At 40.5% G+C, this 10,310-nt stretch overlaps 1 protein-coding gene across 1 annotated transcript in view; it reads right to left on the bottom strand.

Annotated features, from left to right (window-relative positions):
- The window catches only part of LOC118341182 (ankyrin repeat and BTB/POZ domain-containing protein BTBD11-A), a 181,719-nt gene that overhangs the window by 7,791 nt on the left and 163,618 nt on the right, over nt 1–10,310 (bottom strand). Inside the window, exons 6-10 of the mRNA XM_035679384.1 lie at nt 9,925–10,014; nt 7,015–7,116; nt 6,038–6,131; nt 3,186–3,321; nt 1,158–1,390 (exon numbers count right to left, since the gene is read on the bottom strand). Coding sequence (XP_035535277.1) covers nt 1,158–1,390; nt 3,186–3,321; nt 6,038–6,131; nt 7,015–7,116; nt 9,925–10,014 — 655 coding nt within the window. The remainder of the gene's footprint in view (nt 1–1,157; nt 1,391–3,185; nt 3,322–6,037; nt 6,132–7,014; nt 7,117–9,924; nt 10,015–10,310) is intronic.

Here is a 10,310-nt window from a genome sequence, read left to right as displayed (position 1 = left end):
GTGTTATATATGGTACAGTTAAAGGACCAGTGTGTAGGATTTAGTGGCATCTAGTGGTGAAGTTCCAGATTGCAACCAACTGAGTACACCTCGCTTCACCCGTCCCGTGTGAGAAACTATGGTGGCCCAGAAACCTGTAACACAAAATGCCCTATATTGTTTGGTTTCTCCGTTCTGGGCTACTATAGAAACAAAAATGTTGCGAGAAAACACAACAATTCTTATTTTCAAGTGATTATACACTAATTTAAACATATCTATGAATATTATACTCCACTTCTGCCAATAGATCCTCCTAAATCTTACACACTGGACCTTTAAAACTGCAGTAGTTGACTTTTATAAACATACATTTTTGGTTCATATTTGTTGAAACTGTCACTATATTCCGGACAGTAGTACATGAGATGCATAATCTGTGCTTTGTGTTGGTGGATTGTAGAAGGTGATTGTTGAATCTCATTCCCAGGGACCAAAATGGGAACGAGACTCGACAATCGGCTATCTTTCTTGGCTCTCATTGGTTCTTTTCGTTCAGGCGCGGTGGATCCTTGAAAATCCCATTAGAAGCACTAGGACAAGCCAGAGAAACTATTTTTTTTCACAGGTTATCTGTCTCATGTACTACTATCAGGATATAGAGAAAGTTTCAGCAAATATGACAAAAAGTTATTTTTATAAAAAATGATTTGCAGCTTTAATATCTACAATACCAAGACAACTGGACAAACTCCATCTGCTGAGGATACATCCAAATGTTCCAGAATTAGCTCCTAAATGGCACTTGTGGGGAGACTGTTCTTTTAAAATAAATTAGTCAATTAATCCTTATCAAATCCTGATCAATAGCCACATTAGTTCACCCTATGAACTGGACAATGTCGGGGTGAAAGCTGATGATTGCCACGTGTACAGAAGCACTGCTTGAGGAGAGTTTTTCATTATCATGTTCACACCTTTGACCCAAGCTATTATCGCCTCGGATATAAAAAGTCAAACTTGTGCGACTTTTTCATGGTTGGATGAGTAGCGGTGATTGCTAACAGTGTGTACAGGACGGGACAGGACAGGCACAGCATGAGCACATCTCCAGGACAGCTGGAAGCACCAGAGAGCGAGGCATGTGTGCCAGTGAAGCATGTATTAGTAAATCTGACCTAAGCTGCGGATGTCTATGGTGATGTCCACATGGCCGTGCTCTGCGCTATGGTACATGGCCTCTCTCAGGGCCCTCAGTCTGGCCTTTCCTGTTCGCAGGGTCCCTCCACCGTTGGCCTGCGGTGCCAACCTCTTCTCCCCGGGATCCGAACCCTCGGCCAGGATCTCCTCCAGGGATAGCACATCCCCCTTTTCCTTCTCTGACTGGGCGAGAAGCTTCCGAAATACATTCCTAGAGAGAAAGAGATAGAAGGTAAAACCCAGACAGAAATTAAAGGAGAGCAGAGTGGTGGACTCCATGGGAGGCGACCTGCGGCTTCTGTAGATAAAAATAGCTCAATCTAAGGTAACAAAAACACTATAATTCTATTTTCAGCTGATTATACACTAATGAAAACATACTCAAACATATTATATTCCATTCCTGACAATAGATCCTCCTAAATGTTACATACTGGACCATTAGGGTCATGGCATGTGGTAAAAAAGAGAATGAAGCTGTGGGGAAGGGGTGAGAAAACTACAAAAGACCTTGCATGGCCTGGGGTCAAATAGTAGGAAGAGAAGTTGTAAAATTAAATTAAATTAAAAACTGGAAAATGTTTCTAAATTAGACATAAACGTACTGTGTTAACTCCACATTAAGCTCATCCAGCTCTCTATCCAGCTCTGGTGACACTCAAAATATTCTCAAGTACTTAATTAAGCATGATTGCGTACTCTTAACCTTTTTTCACTGCTGTGTAATGTCAAAATATAGGAAGCTGGAACTGAGAAAAAAAAGAGATGTAAAACAACATGTGTTTTAGTCTGCAGATTCATCAGCGCTGCGTGCAACATTGCAATGCACTGTTCCTGCAACAAAATGATGCAGCAGGAACAGACGCCATCTTCTATTGAGAAGAATGGACTTCGACACGTAACGTATACAGTGTGATCACGGCCCGAGGATGCATCACTGCACCATCTGCTTAAGTGGGGAGGGGCTCATTTAGACCAACATAACATCATATCCTGTTTTTGAGATCGTTTGATCACCGGTGTCAAGTCAGTGGAAGGCTCACTTTGAAGCCGTTTATAAAATATAGTTTGATCGCCACTAACAGTCCCTTGGGTTTGATCAGTGAGTGAGCTGATTACCACAGAATTTTCTCTGCCATGGATCTACACATCATGTCCAAAAGTATGCAGATACCCAAAGATATCTCATTCCTTACTCAACCATTGGCATTAATCTGATGCTGTAACAGCCTTCACTCTTTTTGGATTAAATTTTGGTGCCTGTGCTGCGGGGATTTGCTCCCATTCAGCCACAGGAGCATTCGTGAGATCCAGCACTGAAGGCCTGGCTTGCAGTCTGCATTTCCATTCATCGCAAAAGGCCAAGGCTCTGTGCAGGGAACTCCTCTACAAAAAATTCTGAGAATGATTTCTTTATGGACCTCACTCTGTGCACTGCAAGGTTATTACAGTTAAAAAAACAAAACTAGGTGTAAGTGTGAGTAGGTTTAAAAGAGAAATTCCAACAAGGTAACAGTGTTCGGCTAGTTTGTGACCTTTACATCCCTCGTACAGATAATTGTTACTCAGCACCGCCGAAGAAAAGCGAGCTTTTACAGCCCACAATCTCACAAACCAATCTTAATGCAGTTTGAGCAAGCTCACGACACGCTGCAGCATGATCAACATACTATAATTGATTGTCTTAATAATGCTGCATTGTGTTGTTGGCTTGCCACTCCACTTCCTGACAGCTCTCACTGTTGCTGAATGCTAATGGACTTTATCTTACTCAGCTGCAGGGAAATGATGTCAAATGAGTGCTGCTGAATAGACTGCGGCGCTTATCATCGCACGCTGTCTGACAGCGAAGCCGAGATATCTGCCTCTCGTGTGCTGCAGGATTTTGTGAGAGGCAGCTGGACCAGGGTAGAGTGTGTAAATGGATCAATACGGTGGTAATGGATATATCTCTAGCTGGCTGGAACTTGTGTATCGGTCCCTGTGTGTGTGATTGCCTGTATTACCTGTGGCCGTGTGCTGCTGCCAGGCTGTATGAATTCATGTCTCCGAGCGGGGCCGACGAGATGCCGTTTCGACACATGGTCCCGATCATGGGGTCGGCCCCTCTTTCCAAAAGCAAACTCACCAACTCAAAGTTACCTAAACAGTGTGATACATGAAGCAGATGAACACCATACAATACAGTTTACATTTGATGCTTTGCAACCATGTATGTTGATCAGTGGTGGAATGTAAATAAATACATTTTTAACTATTACATATTTCCATTTAATGTTACTTTATGCATTTAACTTTCTCCCTGTTTTACTGCGATTCACATGTGTATTACACTGGTATATCTGAGATTTTCTGTCATACACATTGGTGTAGGTGTAGGTAGTATAGAGTGTCATTTCAAGTATCCCAAGGAATTACTGAAGTAACAAAAGCCATCGGGGCTCTGATCATCCTGTCAGACAGACCCAGAGCGTTCAACCCTGTCCTTAAAGTTACTGCAATTACTGCCTTCTGTACAGTGACACTGACACTGCATTCACACTGCAAGCCTTAGCGCTCAGTTCTGATTTATTGCTCATATCAGATGTGGCCAACATCAGATTCCAGTGTGAACAGGTCACGGTCCTGAAGTGTCTATCTAAAGTGATGTATCACATGACTTCTGATAGAATTGTTCACACTGAAGTTGCAAAAAATCTTATCTTAATCTGATTTGGCCCAAATCAGAAGTGAAAAGATCAGATTCCATGTGATTTGTGCTGTTCACATTGTCATGAACAAATCTGAGTCATATATGAGCTGTCTGCATGTGTGAATGTAATGTATTGGGCATTTGTACAATAGGATGTGTGATTAGGTTATAGCTCTTTATTATATATCTGATAAGTAGATGTTGCGAAACAAAAACTGGTCATTTGATCACAAAGCCTGCTGTAAATCTGTATAATTCTCAACAAAGCGAGTCCTCGCGGGATGAATGTGCATCGGTAGATCCACGTATGCGCTCGTCTCCAGTATGAAATGGCTGTATCCTCACTGTCCTGCATTATTAGGAAGTATAATATCACATAAAGTATGATAAACTGGTTATGGGTCATGCACTGACTCACTCCCTCTTCCTCTCCTTGCAGTTCTCATGCATTCAGTTCCTGCCTGTGTTGCTGCTGTGGGTTGCTGTCTCTTGTTGTGTAAGGCATCATGTAAAATGTTGTTAATAACTATTAAATATACATTATCGTGATCATTCAAATATAATGCAAAAAAAAACAAGAATGCTGTGCTGCATTTCGTATGACGTTATTATACTCAGCACCCCTGACTGTGACCGACTTCCAGCATCCCTGGGTGTACAGCAACAAAACATAAATCATCAAGAAACCTTATCGCACTCCCTGAATTCCACATGGTTACTCTGAATGAAATCGAGTGACTGCAGGAGTGAGATCTGCTCAGTTGAACACAAAACGAATCATAACTAATCCCCGATGCACTCTGCCAAGCATTAGAAAAGCAGAAACTACTGTAGGTACCAGTTTAAAGGTGATTTAAAACATTCAATACTGATCTGATCTGACACAGTCAAGACACAGCTCATTTGAGATCAGTTGGAGTGTGACGTGAATTTTAGGATACTCCCATTGCTTATTTCAGCTTTAATATTCTAGTAAAGTTAAAGTTACATTAAAGTAAAACAGGCAGGAACTATTCTGTCCCTTGAAAGTCTCTCACTCATTGCTATTCATTAATAAAATTAGCTCTGGGATTGTGGTCTTTATTTCATCTACATTATTTATTATTTAATGAGTGGGATGTTAATAGTGTTCATTATCCACGGCTGTGTGTTTTAATCACTTGTTACCATGGCAACGTGGCTGCCTACACCTTCCTAGGGTCACTCGCTATAACACAAAGATTTACTACTGTATGCCAATTTGTGAGATGTGAGTTAACTTTGATTTATGTTTAAAAAAAGCAGTAAAGAGATCACTGTCAATCATTGGGCAAATATGTGATGTATTTAAAGGAACAGAGTTAGTTAAGAAGACTCTTGTGTCTGTCAGTTCAATATGTGGTTGGAGAAAGCAGCCAGTTAGCTTAGCTTAGCATAAAGGCTGGAAATAGGTGAAAACAGTTAGCCTGGCTCTGTCCAAAAGTAATAAAAACACATACCGGTACTTCTAAAGCTCACTAACTTACACGTTATATGTTGTTAATTTAACTGGTAGAAAAATTTATAAAAGCTAGAAAAAAAATTCTTGGATTATTTCTTGTCTGGGTGCAGTGACTTCCTTCAGTTTCCACTGGTTGCCTGGCAACCTCACGATGTAAACAATACTTCTTTAGTTTGTGCACATGTGTTTAAAAAGTGTTAATTAGTGAGCTTTAGAGCTTTTTATGACCTTTGAACAAAGCCACTCTTTATGCAAAGCTATGCTAACTGTCTCCTGGCTGCAGCTTCATATTCAACAGATATGAGTGTGGTATCAATCTTCTCATCTTCTCATCTCATCAAAGAAATATGCAAATACGCTTCCCAAATTCCTTTAAATGCAAATTTGGTTCTGTTTTGACAGATATTACAGTGAGTTAAAATCCCGTTTTGATTAAATCAAAAATATCTGCTGCAGTTTCTTTCGTATGTGGCTGCACAGCTACTCAGCAACCCAATCATGAGGAGCAGCATTTAAAATTCAATTCATTCTTCACTCTCAGATAGTAATTGAAAGTGATAAATTAATTATATGATTAGAGCAGAGTGAGAATGCCTTCTGGTGAGCTCAGAATCAAGCATGTCATGACTAATCTCTGGAATCTGAAATGTGAAGAATCCACATCTCTGCCGCTTGTATGTTATTACCTGCAGCAGCGGCCAGCTGAAGCGGGGTCTCTGTGTAGTTCTCCGCCCCATCCTGCAGGGCGCCCTCCACATTCGCTCTATTATCCAGCAGCAACTGTGGCAGGGAGGGAGGGGGAGGCGGAGAGGGGAGAGAGAGGGGGGGAGAGGAGAGGGGGGGGAGGGAGGAAGGGAGAAACAAACCAGGAGGGAGAGTGGGGAGGAAGAAAACAGGCGAGGGAGAGATGGTGTGTTACATTCAGGCTTGGCAAGAGGAGAAGCCTCAACTGTTGGAAACCTAAACCATCTCATTTACAGATTGTCCGAGCTCTAGACACTTAACCCACTCCTAGCTACGCTCCCTCATTATGTTCTATCTGGTGGGCTTATTGTTGGTGTTGACTTGCCTGAGCTGAGAAAGGAAGAATCAAAATGTGTTCTTCTTCTTCTATCCCAAAAAAAACCCCATCTCATTGCGATTAATAATTGAAAAAATCCTGAGGGCGACGCTGTTCATCAGGCTTTCAGCCAGTGTCAGCTCATATAATAACTACTGCAATAGACTGTATTATACATTATAAAATGAACAGAAATGAACAAAACACTGAAATTTGGCATCCCTGAGGCTGTGTATCAGCCTGGCTGAGCTCTGCTCTGTTTAGTTTGCCTCTGGAGTTTTCTCCCTGCTGCTATAGCATCCTTAGATTCAGTTGTGGTGAAAACCAGGGGGCTGGGTGACTCATCTACACATCTTAAGAGCGTACATTATTAAAAACAAACTTAATCTGGAGAGTTTGCCTTGACCAAGTCCTCTACACATAACTGAGATAATTATTGCACAGGATCAAGAAGGAGAAATAAAAAAACGACAAAAGGCATTATTATTATTATTATTATTATGATGCACCATAATAATAATCATCATCATTATATCCTCATTTTGGTGCAAAGGTCAGGGCAAGGGCCACAGGTTAATGATTACAGGTCATAAACGTCACTACCTGCACGACAGGGACGTGTCCGTGTAACACGGCGAAAGTGAGTGGCGTCCCCTGGCGCGTTTCAGGATAAACTGAGGGGTGCTTGTTTACTGTGCTTGGCACCTGGGAAGTCATAGGTGAAGTTCAGGGAGAGAGATATACAGCCATTAACATTCACAGCTCAGGGCGGGAGATATGGGGGAGGAGGGAGGAGCGAGAAGCAGTATGCAGGAGGAGTGTAAGCAAAGGAGGGCAGGATGGCAGAGGGAGATTTTCCTCTTGAGTTTCACAGAAAATCTTGCGCAGCTTGACTTATAGCCCTCATCTGAATCCGCTCTCTGAATGTTATATGTGCCTGGGCATGGCTCTCTGACCACACTTTGTACTATCTGCCATAGCTCCATCTTTAAATAGTGTTTCATTTCAAAGGGGAATGAAACCAGAGAGAAAACACAACATTGGCAAAGACTACAAACACTGGCAAGACGGATGGTGCTGACTCATGAACAAAGCAGCGTCAGAGTAAAATTAAACAGCCATACAGCCCGATGCTGTTCTGTGATTTCTAAAGTGGCTTTATCACAGAGTAAATTATAGAAATTATTTCTAAATGTCGCCTAGAGGAGGCCTCTTTCCAACAGACGTTTAATGTAATGTCACATTTCATTTGAGCTCTGATGCTAAACAACAGTGGGACTGTTAGTGTTTATGTGCTCGCAGTGATGAATTATTAATCACTTTATAATAAGAGGCAGTTTCAGCAGAAGCAGAGGGCATCACTGACATAAAACATAACGGCTCCAGAGTAGTATTTTAACAAAACGGTTTAAACAGAGCAACGTTCAATCAGCAATTTGCTGAATTTTGTTTTTACTTAAAGGCTCGGTTCACCCAAATTATAATCAAAAAGACATGTTTTCTCTCATTCCCAGCAGTGTGTTTAGCCATGCAGATATGGTAGTTTTGGTTTTATATGTTGAGGTTGTGAGATTTCTGTCAATACGATGGAGGTGAGTAACAGTAATGCTTCATAACCCATAGCCCTAGCTCGGGTTTTTTTTTATAGGAACTATTTTAGTTGCTGACAGTAACGTCTGGGGATTATGTAGGTCAGTAGGTTCCTCTGTGTTTTGGCTTGTGACTCCTTACGATGCAGAAATCTCATGACTCCGTTATCTACACACCACTGGCTGTGGAGATACCACGGAGAGACTACACAAACTATCATCAGCCAGCTTGTGTTTCTGCCTACGAGTTTCTGATACCAGTGGAGATTGTAGAGTGAAGACAACATGAGGCATGCTGAGAAAGGACTCAGACATCTCCACTGCAAACACAGTGTCACAGTAAATAAAAGAACATAAAAACAATGATTGCAATGACAGTAGTCTGCTATTCTGTAATGAGAGACGGCGAAGTTCTTGCACACTCTATATCTGAAGGGGAATGAAAGAATGGAAACACAATCAGTGTGGTAAATGTAATTAAAGCAGCTTATGGCCTGATGGTGTAGCAGATAGTAGTACTATGAGTGAAATCTGAACTATGAATCAAAACCTACTCTGATGGCATCTGCTGTTAACCCCTTGCTTTAAGTATAAATCCAGCAGATATGAGTTTTGAGGAGTTCAAAACAGGATTTTTGATTCTCAGGCTGTTTATTTTTAAGTATTTTTAGAAGCCTGAAGAAGTAAAAATAACCTTTATTTCCTTTATACTATTTTCATTTCTGTTTATTATTATTATTTATCTTAATTTTATTGTTTTTCCTACTCTATTGCACATGTCCTTTAGCCTGATTCTCATTTTATCTGCCTTGCATGTTGCTTTGTAACATTGTTAAGAAAGGTGATTTATACATAAAGTTTATTATTATTATAATTATTATTATTATTAGTAGTAGTAGTATTATTATTATCATTTCAAGCCCCTGGAGGATTTTTAAGCAGTTCTCTTTCACATTCATATTTGTTTTTAGGTTTTTTTTTATATGTGTAAAAAAATATACAAAACAATCTAGTTAAACCAGGACATTGTTTTGGTAAGAGTGAGATTTGAGCAGAGCAGATTTGATTTCCATTTAGATAATGTAGATCTCAAAACCCTAGGCACATAAAACTATCTGCATGGCCAGACTTCATTTAGAAATACACGAGAAAATATGTTTCTTGTAATTTGAACTCCTAGATGATTTATACAAGTAGCGCTTTGTTTTAGAGTCAACACATCTGCACTATGTACAGGCACTAAACCAATGGAGCAATCACAACAATGACGTCACTGTGGTGGAGGAGAGTCCATGAAGCATTTCTATTCTCGAATGTTCTTATTTCCAGATCAGATTAAAGCAGCTACACATACACACACACACACACACACACACACAGAGCACACACTGCAGATCAGGCCAAATCAGATCAGGATTTATAACAATAAGGCTTCACTGTTACTTTTATTCTCTTTGTTAATAAATAAGTGCAGTGAAGTTCATGCTTCATGCACAGACTGTGGAAGCAAGTTACACTAAGTGCACACACTTGTACAACAGTAATGCATTATTGATGTAGTATAAAGCAAACTGCTGCTGAATGTCTGTGCTATAGAATATGATGCCTGCACTCAGGGACTATCAGTGGATTATTATTTTTTATCAGAGTAGAGACAAACTATGATTGTTACTGTGGAAACGACCCTTGCTTATTGTTTATCAGTGCACTTCATGTAATAAGCTGCCAGGAGAACAGAGAGCATGCCGACAGCAGGTGAGACAATGAAGACAGAGAGAGGGGAAAGAGCAACACAACGTGGGTTCATCGTTTTCACTGATACACACAAACAAATGTAAATGAACATTTTGGACAAAAACACACAAAAAAAAAAGTGGTCCAATGCGACATTTTGACAGACTGAAGTTTTTTTGTGAACACTGACCTCGCTGTTGATGTCGGCTCCGGCATCGAGCAGCATCTGGACCATGGCCTCATCACCGCGGACGCAGGCGTACATCAGAGGGGTCATTCCCTGTGGGAGGGAGGCAGGAGGACGGTTTCTACAATTTACTTTTGTAGAGAGGAAAGGTTTTGAACTCTTTCAGGGGTTTCCAGTAAATCACAAATGCAATCTACTTCTTATTTGAAAATGGTACAAAAAAAAACTTTTTTCAACAGTTTGGCAATTTTAATAGTACAGTAAGTGCCATAAAACTGCGATTGAAAGGGAATTGCTCTCAATTCTAGGCTAAAGTCATGCCAATTCTACTTGTGTATTACCATTTTATGCAACTTTATAGTATAAATGTTAAGAAAACAAAAGAACTG

Source organism: Morone saxatilis, unplaced genomic scaffold (genome assembly GCF_004916995.1).
Source record: "Morone saxatilis isolate NCDOM2014 unplaced genomic scaffold, NCSU_SB_2.0 Contig10, whole genome shotgun sequence".
Lineage (NCBI taxonomy): Eukaryota > Metazoa > Chordata > Actinopteri > Moronidae > Morone > Morone saxatilis.
This window is presented reverse-complemented; position numbering and strand designations above follow the sequence as displayed.